The 26,555-nt window shown below is 35.9% G+C and overlaps 1 protein-coding gene across 36 annotated transcripts in view; it reads left to right on the top strand.

Moving 5' to 3' along the window:
* Positions 1 to 26,555, top strand: part of ADGRL2 (adhesion G protein-coupled receptor L2) — a 480,081-nt gene that overhangs the window by 387,895 nt on the left and 65,631 nt on the right. For 22 of the 36 annotated variants that reach the window (XM_038412994.2, XM_038412998.2, XM_043490415.1 and 19 more), the window contains 3 exons: positions 19,630 to 19,739; positions 24,783 to 24,797; positions 25,661 to 26,461. In XM_038412994.2, coding sequence (XP_038268922.1) covers positions 19,630 to 19,739; positions 24,783 to 24,797; positions 25,661 to 26,461 — 926 coding nt within the window. The remainder of the gene's footprint in view (positions 1 to 19,629; positions 19,740 to 24,782; positions 24,798 to 25,660; positions 26,462 to 26,555) is intronic. The other 14 variants (XM_043490399.1, XM_043490406.1, XM_043490413.1 and 11 more) reach the window with 1 other exon arrangement.

Here is a 26,555-nt window from a genome sequence, read left to right as displayed (position 1 = left end):
AAAAATTAGCTTAAAAAAGGGAGGCAAAACTTGGCAGCACTTCCCTTCCCCCCATGCTCTCAGCCCTACACACACACACACACAACCTGACTAACTAAATTTGTTAGTCTCTAAGGTGCCACAAGTACTCCTTTTCTTTTTTGCGAATACAGACTAACACGGCTGCTACTCTGAAACCTGGTATTTTGTTCAGGGTTACAAACATTTCAGAATCACCAACAACCTCCGTTCCCAAGATATTCGTAACTCTGAGGTTCTACCATAACATATATATGAAAGATTTTATACTATAGTCACTGGGATCGAATTTTAATCAGTGAATAAAAAATACTTGAAGTTAAAAGCAAAGTGATGAGGAACATCAATGTTCTAAGATAGGCCTATTAGGAAAAAAAACCAGGTTCTCAAAAACCAGTTGGAGAACACTTCAATCTCTCTGGTCACTCGATCACAGACCTAAGAGTGGCTATACTTCAACAAAAAAGCTTCAAAAACAGACTCCAAGGAGAGACTGCTGAATTGGAATTAATTTGCAAACTGGATACAATTAACTTAGGCTTGAATAGAGACTGGGAATGGATGAGTCATTACACAAAGTAAAACTATTTCCCCATGGTATTTCTCCCTCCCACCCCACCCCCCACTGTTCCTCTGATATTCTTGTTAACTGCTGGAATTAGCCTACTTGCTTGTCACCATGAAAGGTTTTCCTCCTTCCCCCCCCTGCTGTTGGTGATGGCTTATCTTAAGTGATCACTCTCCTTACAGTGTGTATGATAAACCCATTGTTTCATGTTCTCTGTGTGTGTGTATATAAATCTCTCCTCTGTTTTTTCCACCAAATGCATCCGATGAAGTGAGCTGTAGCTCACGAAAGCTTATGCTCTAATAAATTTGTTAGTCTCTAAAAAGAAAAGGAGTACTTGTGGCATTACTCCTTTTCTTTTTGCGAATACAGACTAACACGGCTGCTACTCTGAAGTTAGTCTCTAAGGTGCCACAAGTACTCCTTTTCTTTTTGCGAATACAGACTAACACGGCTGCTACTCTGAAACACACAACCTGATGAGGTTCCCAGGGTAGGGTGTGGAGGTGTGGTAGGAACTGTATTTCCCACAACTCTAGGTTTGGTCAATTTCATATAGTTATGTGTTAGCTGTTTCTTATTCCTTTTTTTTTTATGTAATGTAACATTGTTACTAAAATATGTGTTAGTGAATGAGCAGTATAATCGCCTAGCAATAGTTTCAAGCCATGTGGGATTTTTATGTGTAAAAACAATCTGGATGAGTTGATACTTATTAACTATACAATCCCTCCCCTAGGGAGAAATTTACTATTTTTCCCATACTTTTTTCTTTACATTTAAAAAAAAATGAAATAAAAAGGTTAGACACATAAGGAGCCTGAGGACAAGAACTTCCTTGCTTGTGAGGAGTCCTGTGTGCAGCTCTAGCCAGTAACTCTTGTGAGACTTTGAAGTTGACATTACTAGCTAATATTGTTCTTTGTAGACAAATTGGTGGCTTAACTTTTTAAAAAAAATCCATTTAGAAGCCACTTTTAGAAGAATGAAGATGGTTTTTCTGAGTTATTTTCAAACTGCCTGTTCACCTATGAAGACTTTCTGCCTGCAGTGTCAACTTCAAAGCCTAGCTTTACAGACACTGAGAAACTGAAGATGATCACTACCAATTTCTGTTGAGGCAGGCACTGAAGATTTTATGGCTTCTCCTACTTGCTTTGTTTTCAGTTTTTATAACTTTAAATAATATTTAAAATATTTGTGTGTGTGTATATATATATATATATATATATGTTTTAAAATGAGACATTCTGTAATAAGCCAAATAATATTCAAATGTGTGTGGCTGTAAGGAGAGCCACATTTTTCTGGATGCTGGGGACACTTTGTTTCCAAGTATGGATAGAATACAACAAAATAAGCCTTTTATGTTTGGTAATTCTTTCTGGATAATATTAGACAGTCGATGTGAATTTTCCCACATATATTTTAAAACAGAATTCCTAGAAGATGATACATACAAGCACTAAGCAAAACCCTGATGAATATTAATAACAGAGATTTGTGTGGTGCCAATATAATACAAGTGGTTCACTTTCTGTTGGCATGCATATTCCAAGAACCACATGGCTTTCTTCAAAATTTTGGATCGTCGAGGTGAGTGGTTAGAAGAAAGCTGCCAGTCAGGACCTCTGGGTTCCAGGCCGATTTTTACAACTGACTTGATCTAAGTCATTTAACCATTTTGTGACCTGGTAAAACTATTATGAAATGAAACTAATGGGCTTAAAAGAAAATTTGTCATATGACTCTGGATCACATAGAAAGGCAAAAACAACAACATTTGAGTGCCTAAAAAGCGTTAATGAAACAGTAGCTTTCTAAATCAAATGCAGTGTCCTTAATAATAAAGGTTATAACATCTTTATTCTACAAACAGCTGCATGGATCTTTGAAGATGAGATCTGTCGGGCTCAATGGGTACTGATCAATGGCTCCATGTCTAGTTGGCAGCTGGTATCAAGCAGAGTGCCCCAAGGGTCGGTCCTGGGCTGGTTTTGTTCAATATCTTCATTAATGATCTGGATGGCGTGGATTGCACCCTCAGCAAGTTTGCAGATGACACTAAACTGGGAGGAGAGGTAGATATGCTCCTCGTGGATGCTGTTGTCCCAAACTAAGAGGTATCTAGTAAAGTTCATGTTATCTAAGTCTTCTTTCAAAGAGGGCTATGTTAATGTGAACTGGGTACTTTTTAGTTCACGCCAGTAGCAACCCCACAGAAGAGTTACTGTGTAGCACGTTAGTGCGTGCTGCCATTCACACCCCCATAATCTGAACTGAGAGGCCATGTAGACATAGCCGGAGAGTGTTCTTTTAAAAAGAGTGGATTCTAGCATTTAACTAAATAATTGTCACAGGAGAGAGCTAGTTTCCTTACTCTGAAAAAAACATTGATTGTATCCTCAGCAAAGTTCCACAGAAGGTGAGGAAATTGTGGAAATACCACTTAAAAGATGTATTTTTTATAAGAGGAAATGGGAATGAGCCCCAGAGTCATCTCTTTCCATCTCACACAACTTTTGGAAGCCCTGCCTACAAGTAAGTGGTTGTACTGTTGTGGTGAAGAGGGTTTGGATGGAGCGAGAGAAAGCCAGATTGAAAAGCCACTGATGCTGAGTAGCCAGGGAGTAGTGCAGATTCTGTGCCTCCATGCAGATGTCTTGGTCCTCCATGGATATCCTGATATCTGTGGAGAAATCTTTAAATAAGGACAAATTGTAGGAAACTTTGGGTTGAAACTTCCTGAGCTTTGTGTCACTTACACTGTTTTTCTCCTTTTAAGTGCTAGATTGCTGTGATTGTATTTTGTTTATTTAACAGCACTGAAATTTGTTTTAGAAAAATGCACAAAGAATCCTATGGGTTTGTTTTCCAGGTGACAGATAAGAAGAGTAGATGTACATAAGTACAGGTCAAATTAGGGACCTTCCCCTCTTTCAAAAATCCTTCTTTATAAAATGTTGCTACAGAAAAGTAGGAGAATAGGGGACACAAAAGCTGAACTAAAGGAAGAAAATCTTTAATACAATTATTGTTTTACTACCTTCATGCATATTACCCTTCCTCTGCAGGATAGCACACAACATCAGTCACCATGTCCACCATGACAAAAGAGTGAGGTTCCCATTTACAGTCCTGGGCAACTTGCATTCCTTACACCTTGCTGTAATACTCTAACCTCATGTCCATAATTTACCCTCCACAAGATTCAGCTGCACTCCAGCCAAAGCTCTATAGAAGAGCCATTTACTTGATTTGTTCCCTTGACCTTTCTATTTGTGAGATAGGAGGAAAGTCACTTAAACTTCCTAGATCCTTGATTTGAGAGTTGTCCCTCTTCCTTTTCCCCTAAGCCCTACAAATATGATGGAAAATGGCAACTCATTTGCAGGGGAAAGAGAGAGCGGGAAAGAGAGATGTTCAATCTTTTCCTAACAATGCAATGATTTTTTACATTCCATGTATCAATGTGTGTGATATATCATTAAAAGAAAAAAATTAAATACCCTTCCACTCAGAAGACACATCCTGCAAGTGCTACATACGTTCCTTGTTTGTCATGTCTACAAAAGAAACAGTGGCATATCAGATTATCTCCTTTCAAGTGAAAACAAGCCAGGTTCTTTCTAATTGAAATGAAGTAAATATTTCCCTGGACTCCAGTCTTGGATGGAGAGAGTGTCAGTCGCCAGTCCCTGTTGATTAATTTCATCGGAATGAAACACTTTAACTTCTTAAGCCCGGTCTGCACCAGTGGAACACAAAACTGGTTTCAGAACTGGGTTTGCATATTGCATGTTCTGCCAGAGTAAACCATTTTAGAGCATCTCAACCTAACTCCCTCTGACAGGTCTCATATTTGATTCTGTGACCAGGTGTAGCCTGGCTTCAAAACTACATTCCTTAATGTAGTTTAAAACTATATTATAATGGGCAACAATTCATAGTCAACTCCTCATCTCTAGAAGGTGTTGCGTTGTTGAGGATGAAGCATCTCTCTTTTGGGGGTCTGTCAAGCATAGACAAGGGCTCCTCAGACCCTTGCTGCTGTTTGTGCTTTTATATGAATACAGTATCTGTTCCTTTTGTGGATGAGGGCTGCCTTTGTTAAAGATATTCAGTAGTGCAACATGTCTCATAGTATGATGTAACCTGCGTTTTTCTATTTCTGTTCCCTGGGTAGTTTGGATATTTACTCTCATTTTTATATCCAAAAAGTAGTAATTTTGATCACTGTATTTCAGATATCAATTTGGATGACTACTTCCCTGATTGCACGTGCATCAAAGCCGCCATTGTAAATGATAGAATATAAAATATATGTATTTTGATTTGGCATGTCATTGGTGTTCAGTACCAGAATGCTGATAACTTCTTCACAACTTCTTTACCATATGTTTATCAAAGCCATCCAGTCCCTTTTAGACTGCTGTTTAAAAACTGCTCACATAAAAGCAGATGTACAGTCATAAGCCCTGATGCTGCAACAGTCACCCACGTGAGTATATTTATTCAAGTGGATGTTAAAGGACTCCTCATACTTAAATTGGGTTTCTGACCATAGCCAATGATGTGTGGCTCTGTGGATTTTGCTTTTCTTCTGTGTATGAGGCTCAATAGTGAATTACGACTCAGGTAAAAGGAAAAAAAAACAGAAGCCATACAATGACCCAAGTGCACAATCTCTATTTTATGAATGAAGCTATTCATCGTAGAGTGGTATAGCACTGAATATTTATGAGTCACACCAAAATCTTTAGTCCACTGAATATGCTGCGTTATTAGAGGAAAAAGCAGTCATGCCCATGGGATGATAAAAAAACCTTACTTGACAGTGTTCATTTTTGCTACCATTAATTTTAAATTAAAAACTGGTAAGCTTGGTTTATTCATTTAAAAAAGAACAATATTTGTATAGCTGTAATGGTTCAGATCATTCTCTCACAGTGTCTTTTAACAGTCTGAAAAAAAGCCTTACAAAAAGCCTTACAAAAAGCCTCAGTTTATTAAGTCTGAAAAACAGTCGGGTAAAGTGAGACAACTATCAGTGTAAATTTATTCACTTTTTTGTGATGTGTTCTGTGGTTGTTTTCTGCAGTATGTGATTTGAAGATTGATCTCTGGCAATGTAATTGTCTTAAGAAATGGACAGTCTTCAAAAGTAACAACTTTTCCTAAACTTATTAAAATAGGCTACCTATTTGGAAAACTTCAGTAAGAATGAATTTGACTTAAAATTAAATTGGGATACATTATTAAACTGCTTATAGATATTTTATTTTGTAATTTGGGATCTTTTATTGAAACTGTTTTTATTTCCTGTCACTAACAAAAATTGTGATCAAATTTTTTCCTTGTATCACTGTATGTTTTTATTTGGTAGATTGGTGTGTATGTGTTTTGGGGCATATTTTTTTTATCACTCTGTGCAGTATATTCATTTGCAGTATTGTATGCACACATTATATGAGAAGTATGTTTCAGAGTCTATCACTTTATTATAGATTTAGGGCTCCATCCGGCATTCCTTTAGTGATTTCACTAATGTATTTAAAATCTCTTATGCAGATTGTATCACTTACTATACATATTGTTATGATTAAGTTATTTAGCCACTTTATTTGGTGGATTAATGACAGTGAGAACTTGGCTGAGTCAACATTTATTTTACCCCAATGCATTAAATTTTTAGCTTTCCATTCATTATTTTAGATAATTTGTATACTTTCTGTTCACTTAGGGCTGGACCAGAAAGTCACCGAGATGTTCTCATTGATAATTTATGTTCTGATATATTTAATATATAAAAAGAACATGTTTATAAAAAGCTAAGGCAATTTTTGGGTCATAAAATATCACTATAAGAGAATAAGACCATTTATTTTTATATTTCTGTAAACACTTTGATTAGATTCACTACAGTACTAGTCAAAACAGCTAAATTATCTGATAAATTGATTTAGGATTTTTATACGTGTTCACATAGACATTTATCTCAACATTTGCTGAGGCGACCTTTATTAAGCTATGATGACTGCTGAATAGGAAATGTAACCAAGGTTTTTTTTATTCAAATATAATTTAAATATTCATCAAAGAGGAGTTGTGCTTGAAACTGCCAGAGACTATTAACATCAAAAAATATAATTAACTGCACTGGGTATCATGAAGCAGAGTTAGCCAAATAGCCGAGAGGTCTAATTGCTCTCAAGCTTGAGAAGCAATGGTTTTATTTTATACCGTTGCTGTGGAATTAATAGTAATGTGGTTTCCTATGTGAAGCAATTAAAAATGGCCTGTTAAGATTCATTGCGCTATAGGAAATCCATTGAATATCACTTAGTAAACAGGATTGACATGTTCAAAAAAAAAAAAGTACATAAAGATGAGTATTGATAGGGCGAGTGTAGATCTTAAATTAACAGGGATAGTGTGAACTGAACAATATGTTTAAGGACAATTATGAGAACTTTTTAGTGTTATGAAATTATTGCTGGCCGTGACATCATCTAAAAAGCTTTCAGTGTTAATAATGCTGTTATTTACTCCTATAGAATTTAGAAGAATTATTACAGTAAGAGAATTTAGAATTTGGGGGGGGGGAGAAGAAAAGAAAGAAAAACAAGGATTTAGAAGTTAAAAAGTGGCTACAGTGTAATGTAGAAATGTACTCATTTCACATTCTGGAAATTTACTTCTTCCACAGATTGATGATTCCCTACTTAAAGAGTACTCTGATCTTTGTATCACAGTTAAGCTTTCTAGTTCAATGCAATAAGAAAACATCTTTTATTGAACCCCGTAGATCTTGTATTTGCCCAAGCTATATAGTCTTAAATTGGGCAGACATTCTGATGGCATTTTGACATTAATGAGGTTACTAAAGTGAAAAAGTTTAATGGCCAAAGCTAAGAGCAAAGTATGATGATACAGAATTTCTTTTTTTTTTTTTTTTAAATAATGAAGTTGCAACTAATTACTTAATAAATTGACCATGATTACTGAAAGACATAGTAATTCCAGTCTTTATCCTTTTTTTATGTAGTATAGACCAATGATTTCCCCTCTCCCCCCAAAATCTGGACCCACAAATTAAAGGGAAGCCACAAAATGTTCTTTTATGAAATGTAATAACCTTGAATATACTAAATGTATATATAAATTATTAAATTTACAGTGAAATCTAACTATTTAGGGTGTTTGTAGAAGATTAAAAATATCTCAATGCTAAAACAAAACTAAAAATCCTAACTAGAACTTCAGTTTCATATAAAGATTTACTGCCTGTGTCATACATTATTTAACATGCTCACCCTGTTTATATCAGTGACATAAGAATGCATGCTACTTTCTCAGAAGAGTACTGTCTTTGCCGCATCACAGCACACTGCCTTGTACTCCCAGACTTTCACATGGTGTTAGCAGATATTTAAAGCACTTCAGCCTAACATTTTATAGGTCATGATGAACTGAGCCTATAAAACAATTTACTGCTATGAAGTGAATGCAGTCTTAGAGTGTAGCATAGACTGAATATGTTACTCAGTACTCTGTTTAATATTTTTAGTTTGCTTGGGAAACATCAATGAGCGGAATTCTGATCTCATATACATTTGCAGTGTCAAATCTGTTTCATAACACAACTATGGTACAGAATCCTGCACTTCAAATTTACTATCTGCAGTCATATATTTTTTCAAGTTTGTCACTAAAATATGGCAGTTATACCTACAATTTTGATTTCTTAATACATACCTAGCCTCTAAAAACCTTAAAAGATGAATTAGGGATAAAAAAAAAGCATTTCTTTGAACAAATGTAGGGGATATTATAATCTCAGACCTTTGCTAGATGCAACAAGAACCCTGTGCCCCTGTCCAAACTCTCTTAGCTAAACATCTTGCAATGAAAGACCTTAAATTTATTAAAAACATATAATATCTCATCTGACAAGATATGTACTTTTTCCTTGTGCAAAAGCTTCCATATTAAATTATTAGTGATAGTCTGTGCAATTAAGATCCTTTAATCTTATTGTTCATTACTTCCAATACTTCCAACATTCTCTTTCAGACTTTTAGCTGAAGGGACAGTGATTTTGAAAATGTATTTAATCTAAGCATTTTATCAGCACTGTGAAACTATTGTTTCAGCATAAATCAAATTGTATTCCCTAACCCCGGGATTTGTATGAGACTGTGTTTCTGTTTAACAACAAGCCATGTTGGACTCAATTATTTTCTCATTTAAGAGTAACAATAACCAGTTCTCTACCCATCATCTTTCTGATGTTAACTTCATTTCTTATACACAGTGAACTCAGCTGTACTATTATGCTTCCAAAGCTGTAGGTGTTTTCATATCTAGAATGTAGCAGCACAGATAATGCCTTCAGTGTATTATTCTAGTGCCAGCCTCACAGATGGGTATGAAAACCATCATTTACTTTGTATATTTAGCTTTCTTAGATAATTTCACTGCCTTTGTGACAGATATAGCAAAAGGAACCTCCTGGAGTTGCATTTAAAAAAGAGCACTTTGTTAATATGCTGTAGACAGAATACATATGAGTTAGTGTTCAGTTATCATGAATGCCATCAGCAATGCCTTGTTGCTTTTTTATCAGCCACTTTCTGCTGTCAGCTCAATTCTAATTTCAGTAGAAAAGGATTTGCATTAAATGTAATGCAGTATTATATTCAGATAACATGGGGGTTTTAATTGTGCAAACACATGAAACTCCTGCAGTGGTAGGTAGTTTGATACAAGGATTAGATTCTGACTATTTCTGTCACAATTAAAGATTAGCTCCAAATTGATAGAGATGAGCTAGAGAATTTTCTCATGCATTTCTTATGCAGGTGAGCCTGCATGATTTGGTATATAAAAACCACAAGACACCCATTTCTGCAAATGTAAAAGCAAACAAACAAAAATCCACCCTACTTCATTGGGTTAAGACTGGGTGCACTAGAATTCAGAAAAAAAACAGTTTAAACAAGTAATTTATTCTGAACTGCAAATCAAAAAAGAGGGGGGAAAAGGTAGCACTATACTTCTTGAGTTAGAAGAGTGGGAAGATACCTTTGCTGAGGAAGTTCTGTACCTAGAAGCCTTGTGAGCTTTCCAGATGATAATTAGATTCAGACATCACTGTGGATAATGAATAACTGTGCTTTTGTGACAGGCTTTCCTCTCTGAATAAAAGAAAGTACTTGTAGTAAGGACTTTGAGATACATTTTAATGAAAATGGCACCACTGTTATGGAGTTGACTAAAGACCCTACAAGAGACAGCACTTCTGTTTCAAGTTTTAAACCATATTGGGACAAGAAATCAGCAGATGAAATCAAAGGGCTTTAATTTTGTTTTTAGTCATCAGCTCAACATATATACCTACACAGCCATAAAACCCAGAGCAAAATGTGAAGAAATGGTTTAAAAAAGGACTGTGCCATGTTGATGTCAGATTGCAGTCTAATGAGAAACTTTCAAAAAATAAAATAAAAGGAAGTGATGAAATTGGTTATCTTGGGGCGTAAGATTCCAACTCTTGCTGTGCATTTTCCCTCTGGAGGTCTGTTCAGCTGCACACATGAATCGCTGCCATAACCCTGTGGAATCAGCAGATACCTAGTGGTGGCACAGTGCCTTTGTTGATGAAAATCATAACCAAAAAGGGGTTGTTCCCCAGGGCAGGTTTACTAAAAACAATTTATTCTTTTTCACCCTGTAAAACTCATCGTACATGCAGGTTCTTTTGCATTATTACAAATTCTAATCCTCTGAGTGGGTAATTAACGGACCAGAAAAGCCATTTGTGGAAAGGAAGAGCCATAAGGTGAAAAATATTTCTCCACTGAACGATCTTTAAGGAGTAAATAATTACAAGAGCGAGAGGTTTGGGATGACCAACCTAAATCTGAGCATAATTAGGAGGAGCACAGTGTGAAAACTGAAGCTCTTGGTATGTGCAACAATTCTTACATCATAAGACTAATTAAATATTTAAAAGCCAAAATACTTTCACTATTTGAAGAAAAATAACCTGCCACAAAAGGGTCGCTAACTTTGCAGATAATTAGCAAGGGTTATGGGGGGAAGAATATCATAGATTGACTCCAAGGTTCCTTTGCAAGGTTATATCTTATTATGCTGTATCTTTTATATGTTCTGGTAACAAGTTTCTTGCTAATTTAATCTAAATAGGGCATCCCATAGCGATTTTCCATTTCCCTTGTTAAAAATGTGATCATTTCTCTATGTGCAAACTGCAGTAGGTGAACATTTTTATACATAATTGCTCCTAATTGATACAGGTCAAAATATTTTTTTAATTATTCAAGAGGAAGTTTTGAAATCATGAACACAATATTGATGTTTAAAGACCAGATAGGGTTTTTTAAAATTTTGTAATTATGCTCTTCTCTCCACTGTATAGTGAGACCTGGTGACCCTGTGAATTCAGTCTGGTCTCAGTGGCCTACTCTGTACATAAATAAGGCTTACTGTCCTACTAAAACTAACCTACATTTGTGTTGAGTGTGTAATTCTACAAATGAGAGTTGTGCTAGATTAATAAGACCCTGAGTGAGTCAAACCTAATTTGCACTAAAATGACCCAAATGTTCAGTCAAATTGTAAGAAATTATCAAAGTGCCTGAAGTATCCGAAGTTGTATTAACAAATAACCATTATAACTTTAAAATTGCTTATATTAGTAATTAAGGGGGATTTGGGGGACAATATTAAGATGCATTAAAGATCTATACAAGTTAACTTGTAGAATAAATCTATGCATACTTTCATAATTTATGGTACAATATATATTACTCAAAGAATCACATTGAAGCGAATAGGAGGCAATCTTAAGTTATTAAACTTTGGGATGGTAAATGCCAGCCCATGGATAAAAAAGAATTACAGGGTTGCAGAAATGAGCATAAAATTTTTACTATCATCTGGTGCTTTTTATCTTTGTGTGTTCATTACAGCACTATGCATGAGAGAGAGAAATCGGGGTTAGGTTTTTTCCCTTCCCTACATTTTTTGTATTTTGTTCTATAGTGTTGCATGTTAGAAATTAACATTAGAATGTAATTTGACTACAGTAGCACCAAATCCTCTTCTGAAACCTGCATAGCTTCCAAAAGACAATGCCTGCGCCTAAAACTGCTGCTTTTTGTGAGAATCCCGGTAAGCATTAGCCTGAATATTTGCACATCTACACCCAAGTAGAGGTGTTTCTCTAAAAAACTGGCTTACTTGTGCCATTAATCAGAGGAAAAGAGTTGGAAAAAAAAGACAGGGAGAAAAATGATCCAGTACCTGTGGGGAAGGGCAGATGAGGACAATCTGTGTCACTTACTCAAATACTTTGATAATACTTAGTTTACATAGTTAGATAAGCACACCTGTCTGTTATTTACTCCTTTTCAGTGGTGAAATGGTTTACTTGGGTGCTTTGTACAGGGCGCCTGTTAACCAGGGTCTGCTTATGCTTAGGTTTGTCCTTTACCAAACTTACACTGCCATTCTCCCTATGCTGTGCCCTCACTTGCAACAAATAAAGTAAAGTAAACATGTATGTGTTTTTATTTCGCTCCCCAACCCCAGCCAGAAATGCAGAGGAAATCCTATTTAGTACATAGCTGATTTCTTCTCTGTGCTGTCACACTTCCCTTTTTTTGTTTGCATGCACATCTCAAATTCATTGTAAGAATTTAGCCTTCTAAAATAAAGGAGACATGGTCTACTTAAGATCATTCTTCGTCTGAGGACTAGAAACTTTTATTTTATATTAGATTTGTAAGTAATACCTAAAATGATTATATGTGAAAGATATTTTTAAAATAAGGAATTATTTTATTTTGTGTTCTTTGTATACCTGACTACACTTTGTGTATAGTTAGTTTCACTGTATCTCCTATATAGAGCATAGCCAGTTAGATCATTAGTGTCCCCTGTTTTAGTAGGTCTTTTCCACAGCAATAAGGGAGAGAGAAACATTTTTTAAAAATAGGAAAAATGTGTTTGTAAAACCACAAAATCAGGAGAGAAACTAGGGACAGATGTAATACCTGAAAATCCTTTCAACTCATGTTTTAATTGACTTGATATCAAGTTTATGGTGTTCGTATAATATTGGCATTCATGTCAATAAACAGAGCACTAAAATAGGAACGAATAGTAGCAAGAGTAATCTATTTGATAAATTATCTGTGAGTAATTAAGAATAGTTTAAAGTTTCCCCTTTCTAACATTTGCCTGCTTTGAAATTTGAAAATATGAATACTAAAAAGCAGATGGGTCAACACGTTAAAAATTGTTAAAAGCGTGAGGTTGAAATCAAGAAAAATGAGGCTTACTTCAGCATTTAAATCTAATATGCATCTATCGATATTGAATCAGAGGAGATAATCCTATGAAGGAGATTGTGGGAGATGCACTTTTTCTTGTAATGTAACAAATTTGAATGTTTATCCTTCAAAGCAATTGTTAAATCTTAATGGTTTTAATCCTGAGAGTCCTACAAGATTACAATGTAATAGGCAACAGATATTACTTATGAATTATGACTTCATATTTATGTGACAAATGGGAACGTTACTATGGAACATCTCCTTTTGCCATATTAATTATACAGCATTTAGCTTCCTAATGTTATGTTGACTTAGTAATTAGTAAGACTCAACAAATCATCAATATTATATTTTTCTCAACCCAGTAGTGTCAGAATTGTGGATAGTAATCCAAACTGTCTCAAAAACAAAACAAAAAAAGGACTGAAAAAATGTATTCTTTTAAAATGTTTTTTCATTCAGACTGGCTAAGGCGTGATGTAAATTGTGAGGCCAGCAATGTGAGTCTGCAAACCAATTTCTGGACTGCCTTAATAAGAGCCAGAAAGATCTCTAACATTTAAGCAAATTGCTAAGGGCCAGATTCTGTTCTCATATGTGCACATCCATCTCCCATTTTTCTCCTCATTGTTAAAACCAACATCAAAGCAGGTAGATTTCTGGTTTCCCTTTGAGCTTAGTAAAGTGGGTGCTATTTTCCTTTAAAGGAATAATCTTAGGGGTTACTATCTTGCTAACAAAGGAGTCCTATACACAGTAGTAAGAAAATTGCCAGTGGGGCATACTGAACTTTTAAAAAGCCAGGTATGCAGTCACATATCAGTCTGTCAGAGGGTTGGTTCTTTAGGGCTTTCCTTCTTGACAATTTCTCTTTCGGGATTAGAATAAACTCAATTTACTAACTGTTTAGGTATCATATCTAGCATATATAGTAAAGTATTAGTCATAGCATGTAGTAAAGTGTATGTATTTTAAAAACTTTATATCCTAAGAATATAATGTTCTTGCTACTTTATATACGTGTTATCTATGTAACTTTGTAAGGCTAAATTAGAAAAAACTAGCACTTACATAGTGCTTGACATCTTCAGAGATGTTAGGCAGTCCTGAAAAGATTTATCTTCCCCCATAACTTTACCCACCGAGAGTCGTCCCAGTGACTGCATATAGAGCCTTGACTGCAATGGGACTACTTCTAGTGTGTAAAGTTAATCATGTGCATAAGTTTTTGCAGGATCAGGGCCTTAATTAATTTCTGTTATCCCCACATCCCTGACAACTCATTTAAATTGATATCCCCATTTTACACCTGAGAATATTAAAGCAGTGTGAATAAGTGACCTGTTGAAGACACAAAAACAGTCATCGTGAGAGCTGGAATTAGAATTTGGGAGTTACTGATTTAAGTCAGATTCTCAAAGTATTAGTCCATGCCTCTTCCCACGTAAACTACTGCTAATGCTTATATTTGAATTTGAATTTTTTCAAAAACATTGTGTTACATACATGTAATTTACATATTAATATTGGGAAAGTTAGCACAACCATTGTGCATGTGAAAATGCAAGTGCATCGGACATCTCAATTGCAGGCCTATCAGGAGTATCTCTAAAGGTAGGCTCTGGTTCTGCAGTATTTTTTCTATTTAAAAAGATGTTGTTGCAGTGCAACATGTGGGATATATCCCTGCTTTGGCGATAACACATCCATCAACCCCATCCATTCTTCATTACCTAAGGCACAAGGGGTGGGAAAATGAGCAGGATCAGCATGTGAAGCAGCTAGTGCTACAACTCAATCTGCTTTCATCCCTCAAGTGGATGCAAACAGGCTGCTGTAGGCAATATGCAGGAGCATATTACCATGCAAGATAAAGCCCTATAAAGTATGTAATCAATTTGTCATCAGTGTGAGGCACAAAGAAATCTGATTTTCAGTTTCTAAAACATTATAAAAATAGTTTTATTCTTTTATCTATTTATCAGTTAACTGTTTTGTATGTTTGTGTCTTCTGTGTACTGATAATGACTGCTCAGTGTTACATATTTACTTCATGAAAAGTTGTGTTCACAAAAAATATCCAGAATTAAGAATACATGGACAAAAATATTCTGATAACCTCAGAGTTTTGACCTGAACTTTTGTCCTCTTTGACATGCCATTGATTTTTTTATGGTACATTATTATACTTGTTAGATTATATGCTCAAAACACACAGCTTTAGAAAGAGAAGTTGATAAATGGGAATTATTACCTATATCTATGTAAGAAACCACTAAAAGGAACCTTATAGATTATATTTAAATATGACCTTCCCCTTATTCAAGCTGTGTGAGCCATCTAATGTTAAAGTCATGCCAGTGTACAACTTTTCAAATTTCAGTACTACTTCAGTTTTCCGGTTCTGCCATGATCTACATGATTTTCATTTTAATGCTGGAGTATTTGTTCAAGTCCTCAGATTTTGCATTTTTAATCTTCCTTAGAACAGTGGTGAATAATGGCCCTTGGCAGGAGATAATGAAATTTTCTTAATTTATATTTTCAAGCAGAAACCTCAATTGAAAATGGCATTCTATGGCCTGGAGACATAGCTCTAGTGCATGTTTCAGGGGAACTGTAATAATAATGCAATGCCAACAGTGACGGAGAATGATAGGACAGTGAAGAAGTAATTTAAGGAAGAGAAGAGAATGTATGAAAGCTTTATTGTAGCATATCTAATGATCTGCTGAAGATTCCCAATGGCTTTTGGAGCATGACAGAAGAAACTAATGTTATCTTGCCAAAACAGAAGCCCCTGCTTAATCAGCAGAATAAGACTATTGATTAAAATACCTCACACAATACATTACACAAGGAATCTCATCTCCATACTTTGCACTTGGTAAAGTATAATCATGAGCATAAGGTAATCAAAAGAAGAACAGAAGCAATTTGTTGGGCATTATACAAGTCAAGATTAGAGTTTAAATGCAAACAAATTAGCATGGAAAGTACAGCTGTCTTTAAAGCTGAACACATGAAGGTAACATATAGTACAGGGAGATACTTGCTGTAGCCATACTCCACTTGTTTCATTTACCATTTTCTCTTATTTTCATCTGATCTGTGAAGGGGCCATTCCTACATTTGTACAATCATCCTCCTGAGGTGAATAGAGTTCAACATTGTTCTATAACTATTAATTTAACTCTGTGTTTGATTTCAGATTACCATAAGTGACATCTCTGCATTATGAAAATTAACCTTTTCATTCATTGTAAAAGGATGGAGAAAAAGCAGTGGTAGAGTACACAATTACACTTTAACATTATATTCCAGCAGGCTAGTGTACTACTTACATTTTCTCCTGGAAAATTCTTGCCTTTCTTAACATAACAGGCTAGGTAGTCATTCCTTCAGCACTGCAGTTAATCTCTGCTTAACTAGGATTTCTAATTTAATTCATATACTAGTTTTTACAAATCAGCTATCACTACATTTATATAAAGCCTTGCACAAATCAGGTTCATTTGCTTGTAAGTGACAAATTCACTGTAATTTAAGTCTTTGTAAATATTGTGGGTGCCTAAAATGTTACTGTTAAGCCTTAATTATTTAGCGTGACAGTTTCTGGAGGCTAAAATTATTTTTTCTTGGTAATTATTAATATTTTATATACAGTTTTATGTTGAAAATGTAAAAGGGTGTTATTCTTGTTCATTGGAAAAAACCTGAAATGTTCAGGAAAGAGTGGGATTCAGGGCCTTTTAAAAGTATTTTTCTTTTAAATGCTTTTCTCAGCAAACTAGAAAATAATTAAAGAGCACCATCCTTAATTCCTGATATAACATTTTACATATTCTTGTACAAGTTAATAAAATGAAATAATAAAATAAAAGTGAACTCCATCTCTATAGGAAGACAGTGGAAGTTGCAGGTGAGTCATGCAGCCTAGGAATCAGACTCTTAAGAGTCCATTTTGTTTTTATGACTCCAGCATTTTGTTTTTAAGACTTCAGAAGGTCCTTTAATGAGCTGAGTGTGTTTTTTAGGTATTTTTTGTAGGAAGTTTTGAGTGGAACTAAATTTTGTGTCCAAATTTCTGAGTTGCAGTAATGATTTTGTTGCTGTTGTCAGATAATGAGGGTTGATTTGGAGCTGTAACAAGGATGCATAGTGTCTCCCCTCTTTGTTCTCGTGGTGTATTTAACAAAGATAAAAAAGCAGAAACTGCGTACAAAAGTGGTGTTTAGCAGAAATTAATCTCTGTGCTCAGATGATGTTACTCTGAGGGCTTGTCTACACTTGTAGTGCTGCAGCGGTGCAGCTGCAGCACTGAGTGAAGATGCTACCTAAGCTGATGGGAGAGCTTCTCCCATTGGTGTAGGTACTTCACCTCCTCGAGAGGTGGTAGCTATGTTGAAGGGAGAATCCCTCCTATCAGCATAGCACTGGGGGTTAGGTCTGTATAACTATGTCACTCAGGGATGTGGAAAATCCATGTAAATTGGTAGTGTAGACTAAGACTCAAACTGTCTAGGCCTGTTAATTTTTAAGGGACCTAATTTTTAAGAGACCTTCCAATATAAAGTTCCAATCTGTTTTTAAAAATTAAGATTTTGGGATATATAAAAAATCAGAGAATTCACAAATGAGCATCAGAAAAATATGTAAGGGAACTATAAATGTAGGTGGACACAGAATACTCAAGTACTCCCACATTTCAGGAAACTATACAAATTTAATGACTTGCCTATAGCTAGAACAATTTTAAAATAGATTTGGATAGATGGACCAAGCTAACAATATACTGGTTAGAAAAGACGACATTGGTTACAATGAATGTACTTCAAGTTAATTATTAATGACATTCCTTCTCTAATGGTGTCTAATACATTTTTACCAATTGGCAGTACCTTTATTTCCATATTTATTTGACGTTGGAAATCCCCGTGAGCTAGCAGCTTTCAGAATAGGGGTTTCACTGTCTCAACAGGATGGCAAGTAAAGGAGAAGAGAGCAAGACGGAGAGACTTTGTTGCACAGATTCTAATAGTGTAATAAAATTTGGCTGTGTATCACACACTCGATTCTCATGGCATCTCAAAATGATGAAGTAATAATTAGAGTGGTGACTATGTAAATTTGGTAATCTGTTTGTTTAATTTTATTTGCTTCTGTCACTTTTGACAGTGGCACCTAGAGCCTTCGATAGATACCCCTTTTATTTTTTTGTATAAATCTAAATAAATAAATGATCAGATCAGCCATTATAGACTTAGACATAATTTTATGGAGAGGAGAAATGTTGGCCAAGATACCAGCATTTATCCCTTCCTCTTCTTCAAAAGACACTTGAAGAAGTGGTGGGAAAAAGAATCACATATTAATGACTTATCGTAAGGGCAGAACTTTTTTTTTTTTAAGAGAAAGTGTCCGTCCTACAGATTGAAGTCTCCATATATCCAATAGCAGGTAGCAAGAGTGCAATCTTCCCTACTTCCTATCTGTATGTGTCAGGAGTACCTCTACTGGCGTAGAAGTAGTTGAGTCCAGGGTTTCTCAACCCGTGGGTCACAACCCAAAATTGGGTGCCACAATGGGCCAAAAGGTTGTGTGGGAGGCTGGGGGATCGGGTTAGGTCCTGCTGATGCAAGCATAGGAATGCCCACCTTGCACTCATCCAGAGCTCTTGCAGTTCTAGCTGGGTTCAGCTCCCCACACCAGGCATTGCAATGTGGTGCACGGAGTCACAATGCAGACAGGTTTGGACCAGCTGCCTGTCTGTCATGATGATGGGGGACTGGCCAGGCCATATTTGAGGGAGTGGAGCTGTGATCATATGTGCCAGGTTGCATGTCAATGACATAAATTTGGCCTGGCCAGTCCCTCATCAGAGTTTGGGCTACATTCCTTTTTCGACTTCCCCAGTCCCTCACACAAGGCATAAAGAGAACAGGAAGGCCCTAATTTGGAGAAATTGTTAAATTTCAGTTCAAACAACGATTCAGCAGTTTTAACTGTTATTTTAAAATATCCTCATCAGGTCATTGTTTGCAGTGACTTCTCCTACTTCCTATAATCTAATAGAGAAATGGCCATGTTTTCAGTGGGAAGTTTAGCAATACATTGATTGTTCCTTAAATTTCTATGAGTTTGAAAGTTCATGTTCTTGATCTGTAGTAAACTCTCAAACCAAATCACAGCTCTCTTTTGGTACAGAAAACAAAGCTTGTCTGAGATGCAGAAACATTCAGTAGTGTGTACATGTCTAAAGAAAGGAATTGGTTCTGGCATAAGCAAACCATGCAAAACTATTCATATTGGTTACTTTAGTGCATTTTTAATTTGCAAACATCTCACATTGAAACAATGCTCCATATTTATTTATTACATGTTTTATTGAGTATCAGTATGGAGCCAGTGGTGTATTTACCTCAATCAAAGGGAAGGAGTAAATATTTGGAGTAACATTAACTCCCAGATCTAAGTGTATGAAGCTTGAACTGAAATATTATCTTGACACTTTATTTATGGCTGTTGACTGATCTAATATTAATTATTTCTGTTTCCTTATTGCCTGGATTGCCCAAGTATGAAAGGCTTCTGCTCTGTATTACACTGTTTTGGTATAAACTTGCAAACTAAAATCTCATTTTAAATTAATTAGCTTACTTCTTGTCCCCCTTACAGGTGCAACAACCGAACACAGTGTATAGTAGTTACTGGGTCAGATGTGTTTCCTGATCCTTGTCCTGGAACATACAAATATCTTGAAGTTCAGTATGAATGTGTTCCTTACAGTAAGTATAAACTTTTTTTGTTCTTGTTCATTTCTTCCAGCCTTCACACTTAATGCTGGAGCACTATTACATGCAAAAGAAGCATAAGTCTATGGTCTACAGAACCATTATGCATGCAGAGCACTTACAGACTAGGGCCTCCAATTAGCTTCACAAAGTGTGGAAGGAAGCCATAGTGTGATGCTGGCCAAGTGTCTGTCTGTGTTCTTAAGTGTTTGGCTTTTAAGGCTACTGTTTTTCAAGAAACAAACTTGAATTAGCTATTCAGTAGGCCAGATAGAAATTTGTTCTTTTGCCCCATACCAGTTGCTGACAAATTGGTTTGGCTCACAGTTTTCTAAAGAAGGAATTGACTTCAATTTTAATACTTATCAACTTGAAAGGCTACCTGCTGTGCGGTTACTTTGGGTGTATGACAGAACCCACTACAGAGGTATCGGCAAGTGTCTCAGTTATTATTAAATTTTGCAAGAAAGCTTTGTGCTTTCAGGTTAAGTTGCACATTCACAAGTGCATCTGAATTCAAAATTAATAATTTATCAATAAATTGAAAAAATATTTCTTAGTAACACATAGGAAAAATAAATAAACATTCATCTTTAACATAAATGAAAGAATTTGTTTCGTGACTGGAAATAATCTTTCAAAAATAATATTTTAAAATTTAATACCAAGAATGAAAAATCAGTAGTCCGTGGCACTACAGCAGTTTTGCACAATGTTCTTTCTAATGCCAGAATTCAGTAGTATTTACATTTATAATTAAAATTGTTTTTGTTTTAAACTGAAGAGTGTTTCAGTTTTTAAAAGTTCTGCTGATTCAACACTTTCAACTGTTTTCATGTCTTCTTAAGGTCACTCTTTGGAGTGACTTCTTCCTCTTCCTTTAATCCAGCAGAGAAATGGCCATGCTTGCAATACAGCAATACAGTGATTGTTTCATTAATTGTTACAGTTCTTAAGGTTAATGTCCTTGATCTCAAACCAAAACCAAAACTTTCATTTGGACAGGAAACAAAGCTTGTTTCAGATGCAAAACACTTTCAAGTAGCAGAAAATACACATCAGAAACACAAGGGAATGAGTTCTGGCAAAAGTAAAGCCATGCCAAAACTGTCCATATTGGTTTTTGCACATTGTTTTGAAATGCAAACTTCTTAAATCAAAACAGTGCTGTATATTGCTTCACTACTTTAGCTTTATTCAGCATCCGTTAAAGGCCAAACACAGATCACCTCTTGTTTTCATCCCTGCTGTGTATTTTTGTGGCATTGTGAAATGGATGCTTTATGATTTTTTTTCTATACCCTTTGTAGGTTGGACGCCTACTTTATACACTGCTCATTGGTACTGTTCCTCCCATGTGTAGTATTGGTGACTCGTTGTAACCTTTCTTCTTGTCTCACTTTTGAGGAGTTACGTTTTGTCCCGATCTAACCAATATTATTTTGTTTAATTAAAGTCATTTTTACTTCAGCACAATTTCTGTTCCCAAATTCCTAGAAAAAGGGCAGTGCTTCTTCCAAAGCACGAGGTCAATCAAATGCCAAAAGGTTATTTTTTCCGTGGAGCCAGTTCCAGTAGGCCAATCTAGAGAGAAAAGTATTATGCAAATATTATCAAACTTTAAAACAATTTTCTATGCTGTTTTAGGGAGACATGTGTGGATATATTCTACTGATTGGGTATTCCTATCTACAGGGACTTTTCTTTTTCAGTTATCAGAAGTATAGTGCCACAACGCAGCCTACGCTGAACTCTAACTTGTAGCCGTTCTATTCCTTAAAATGTTTGCTTTGTTTAATTCCATTGATACCCCTCGTGAACTATTCTGTGTTAGTGTAACCCTGGACTCTGGAGATAGATGGATAGATAGATAGATATTCCCCCCCTCCCCCCCGTGAAAATTAGGAATTTGTAACTGCAGCTTGCACAGTGGTGACCACCAGGAGTAGTTACAACATTGTCACAGGAATTATCCTATTGGCAACCCCCAGAAGATTTGATGAATCAGTCCAGATAAGCTTTACCATTCAAATGCTTACCCTAACCTTGTGATGTCTCACTATCCCTTCCCATTTTTTCTCTTCCCTCTGACTACTTCCCGACATCTATCCCTATATTTCCAAAACTACTTCTCTCTGATGCCCAGCAAAAATGCATTTATCAGTTCTAGTGTTCTCTCCCTAGTGGGCTGGGTGTGACTGCTCTATTTGAATCTTCAGTGCTCTGGGCCCTTTGTGGCACTTAAAAACACAGTGCTGGCATATAAAATGCCTGAAATCCCAAGGTTTGCAAATTGCAGTTGGCCCAACGTAAAAGTTCGACTCACGTTAGATGCCCTAGGAAGGATTTCAAAAAGGTCGTCTTGGCCTTTTGGAAGTCTAGGTGAGGGAAGAGATTACTAATCCCTACATTTTCAAACTTAAAAACAAACAAGTTCTTGTTCCTGTTCTTATTTTTCTGAACTGGTCTCTTTTTCCTATCCCTTCACCCCCCAAATCTTTAATTATCACAAGATTTTGTTTTTTTAAAAAACCTATGAAATCTCATGGTTACTTCTGTTCTGTCCATGAGAGAGAGTAAACATGGTTGATTGTGAGATTTTGTGGTAAAAGATATAGCTCTCTCACACATTGAATTTAATGTCTCACCTTTGTATAGTGTGTAGCATACTAGCTTTTCTATATCTTGCTGATCTCCATAAATACATAGCTACCTTGCTGACCACACATATTGCTAGAGCTCCCTGGGTTCTGTGTTCCTGGTCCTCATAACGAAATCCTTTATGAGAATCCTTCTTTTGTTTGCCTCTCAAAATTCATATCTATTGCTGATATTTTTCTAATCCTCTTCAATAAAAATGATCTTTTGGGCTGCTCGGGTGAATCTCCATTAAAAATGGAATTCTAAACAAATCTGATATGCATTGCTTTGTCCTAAAATTAGGATGTTATTGATTGAATTACAGAGAAATTGAGAGTGCCCTACTTGACATTTCTCTCAATTATGCTGCACAATATATGTTGATACTTTGATTGAATAACAGAAGTCAGCCCTTGTAGGATTAATAAGCACATCAGAAGCACTACTTTCTACATCTATGCATGAAATTTTATTTTAAGTCTTATTTGGACTCAGGAATTCAATGGAAAACATTTTAAAAGTGTTTTATTCTCTCTCTCTCTATTGATTGGACTTTGAAGCATTTGTTTACTTCAGTAAGCCCATCTGTCCCTGAAAAGCGTACAGCTGTACACAAATGTACTCAGAGCAGACATGCCATTAATGATTTTTGTTATCCATGTCTTTTCACAACAGCTCTACTATTACTGATTCTAAGCAGGTACAATATTGCTCTTTGCTGAGGAATAAGCTCATGCATCATAGTTCACAGATGGAATCATCTGAAAGTCACTATCAGAATTGTGGCAACCTAAAAATTCTGTTCTGTTTACTTTTATAAGTCCATAATGACAAATAGCAGGAAAATAAGTATGTTATCTGAAGATATATAAATGAAAAAGGCTAGGAAAAATACCATTTAAAAAATGTTAACCCAAAAAAGGTTTCTAAATTGTCCCCTGAAGAAATATTAGATTGGTTTAGTCAGTGCTGTTCTTACACAATAGCACAGGTTATGTTGTTAAATGAAACCAAAAATCCACAATCTTTTGTGGAAGAAAGAAATATAATTCCTAGATAATACCATAATACTGAAGGTGTAATAGCTCTACAGGTAGTTTTCATATGCTTCTTTGGTATCAACAGATACTGTTATAAAGGAGTGGTACAACTGGCATTGTCCAGGTCATTTACTGAAACTGAAGGAACATATTTCAAAATTCCCACTGACAGAATGAACTGGTTTTTATGGCTAGTAGTTATTGGGACGCTATTTACTGGCTGGACTTTGGTTGTAACACCCTTCATGTAGCTACATAATCTATTCCTTTAAACGTCTTTGGGAAAGAATTGCTTTAGTAATGTAACAATTCTGCTAATCAGGTTTGTTTTATGAAGCACTTTCCTTTAATGACAGGTTTCAGAGTAGCAGCCATGTTAGTCTGTATTTGCAAAAAGAAAAGGAGTACTTGTGGCACCTTAGAGACTAACAAATTTATTTGAGCATAAGCTTTCGTGAGCTACAGCTCACTTTATTGGATTGCATGAATGCATCCGATGAAGTGAGCTATAGCTCACAAAAGCTTATGCTCAGATAAATTTGTTAGTCTCTAAGGTGCCACAAGTACTCCTTTTCTTTTTTCTTTAATGGTGTGTGTGGTGGTGGAGATGGTATTTGTTTTCAATGCTTGCTATGATTGTCTTTACGTACTAGCTTGCTGTTTCGGGCTTAGTCGATGATGCTGAAGAATGCCTGAATGAGCTAAATGTTAATTTTTTTCTTCTCCTTTCTTCTTGCTTACTGTGCTTTTGCTTCTTCCTTCTAGATATTTTCGCTTGTTCCTTTTACTCTGATTTTGCAGTTCTAGACTGAGAAGTTACAGTATTCTCAAAATTAACATTCAAGCGGGAGGGAGAAACCCCAAGGAAAACTAAAGGCAATGAACCACTTCACTTACAAGAAAGGAAAACAGAACACTGACCGGGGGACTATAAACATGCGCCCACACATGCACTCACACACACCCCTACCTGTGTATAATATATATTAATATTTCATTTAAAAAAAACAACTTGATAGGAATATACATTGCATTTGGGAAGGGTACGTATATCATGCATTAGTGAAGTAATTCATTATTTATTCAGGTTCACTAAGTGAAACTACATGCCAACATATTGGTATTGCCTCCTTAAATGACTAAAATGATTGATCCATGTTCACTTATGTAACTTTAGAATCTTTCTCCTGCTAGGTTTTCCTGTTGTCTATTTCTCTTTATCCAATATAGTGCAGTTCTTATTCTCCCTATATTTAGCGTCTGTTACTAATTTAATCTTAGATTAATAGTCAATTTATGTTAATCTTCTTTCTTTTTTCCTTGCACTTTTTTATTTTTCTTCCGATGCTTAAAATAGAAGTGGAGCAAAAAGGTAAATAACGTATACAGTCCAAACCCCAGCTCCTTGTTATGTGCCTTATGGATGTTAACCTCCTCCCTTTCCCTACCCACAACACTCTGATATTATGATAATCAGCAGGATCTCATAAGTACACCTCATAAAGAAGTCGACTGTTTGCAGTAAAGAGACTTGGTTGCTTAAAGCAGGTGGTGGGCTATAGTGTCTGAAAAACTTGGGGCTGGAGGGGAGAGACCCTTGCTTTCTCTCTTTCCCTCTCTTTCTCTCATCCTTGGGTACTTTCCTGTTAATCAAATGTCATCTTGCCTGGCTTCCAGAACCCTCTCCATAGCATGCCTTGGTTACAGGATTTCCTGGTCTGTTTCATTCATTGCTTTGGTTGTGTTTTGTTTTCTCTGCTCCTAATTACTTTCTCTATATACCTGATGATTTGTTTTGTTTCTTTATTTTTAATCGAGGCACCTCCTTTTTCAGCCTCACTACTTCTTAAAGTTCTAAACAATTTGATGTGATTTTTTACTGAAATGACCTACCGCAGTACTACACACCAGTTAAAAGCTCTGGAGCCTAAATGCTGTATTCACTAAAGTCTAAGATTAAAATGCAAGATTAGCTCTACATTTTTAGATATACATGTGTGCGATTGAGCCTTGGTCTGTACTAGTGAAAACAGTTCCCATCCACTTTACATACTGGTACAATAAGAACATGGTAACTTTAAGAAAAGTGGATGATAAAGAGTGATAACTGTAATTATTATAAAATTAAATGACTCTTCTTCCTGACACAGTCATTATGACTTACCTAGTCTTTTTAGGTGCATGAATGTTTTAATTTGACATAATTCTTGTCTTACTTCTCTCTGTGACTGTTAGTTTTTGTTTGCCCGGGGACGTTGAAAGCAATTGTGGACTCACCGTCTTTATATGAAGCTGAACAAAAGGCAGGTGCTTGGTGCAAAGATCCTCTCCAGGCTGCAGATAAAATATACTTCATGCCATGGACTCCATATCGCACTGATACTTTGATAGAATATGCTTCTTTAGAGGACTTTCAAAATGGACGCCAACAGACAACTTACAAACTTCCAAATCGAGTGGACGGCACTGGATTTGTGGTGTATGATGGTGCTGTATTTTTTAACAAAGAAAGAACCAGGAACATTGTAAAGTTTGATTTGAGGACTAGAATTAAGAGTGGAGAGGCCATTATCAATTATGCTAACTACCATGACACTTCTCCATACAGATGGGGAGGAAAGACTGATATTGATTTAGCAGTTGATGAAAATGGTTTATGGGTAATTTATGCTACGGAACAAAACAACGGAATGATAGTTATTAGCCAATTGAATCCATACACTCTTCGCTTTGAAGCAACATGGGAAACCACATATGACAAACGGGCAGCATCCAATGCTTTTATGATATGTGGAGTCCTCTATGTAGTCCGATCAGTATATCAAGACAACGAAAGTGAAACTGGCAAGAATGCAATTGATTACATTTACAACACCAGGTTAAGCAGAGGAGAAAATGTAGAAGTTCCCTTCCCCAACCAGTACCAGTACATTGCAGCAGTGGATTACAACCCAAGAGATAACCACCTGTATGTGTGGAACAACAACTTCATTCTACGATACTCTCTAGAGTTTGGCCCACCTGACCCTGCCCAAGGTAAGCATTTGCTTTTACTTCTGCAATCCACTTGTATCATCATTTACTTCTGCAATCCACTTCTGCAATCGACTTGTATGATATAACATATATT

The sequence above is a fragment of the Dermochelys coriacea genome, chromosome 8 (assembly GCF_009764565.3).
Source record: "Dermochelys coriacea isolate rDerCor1 chromosome 8, rDerCor1.pri.v4, whole genome shotgun sequence".
Lineage (NCBI taxonomy): Eukaryota > Metazoa > Chordata > Testudines > Dermochelyidae > Dermochelys > Dermochelys coriacea.
This window is presented reverse-complemented; position numbering and strand designations above follow the sequence as displayed.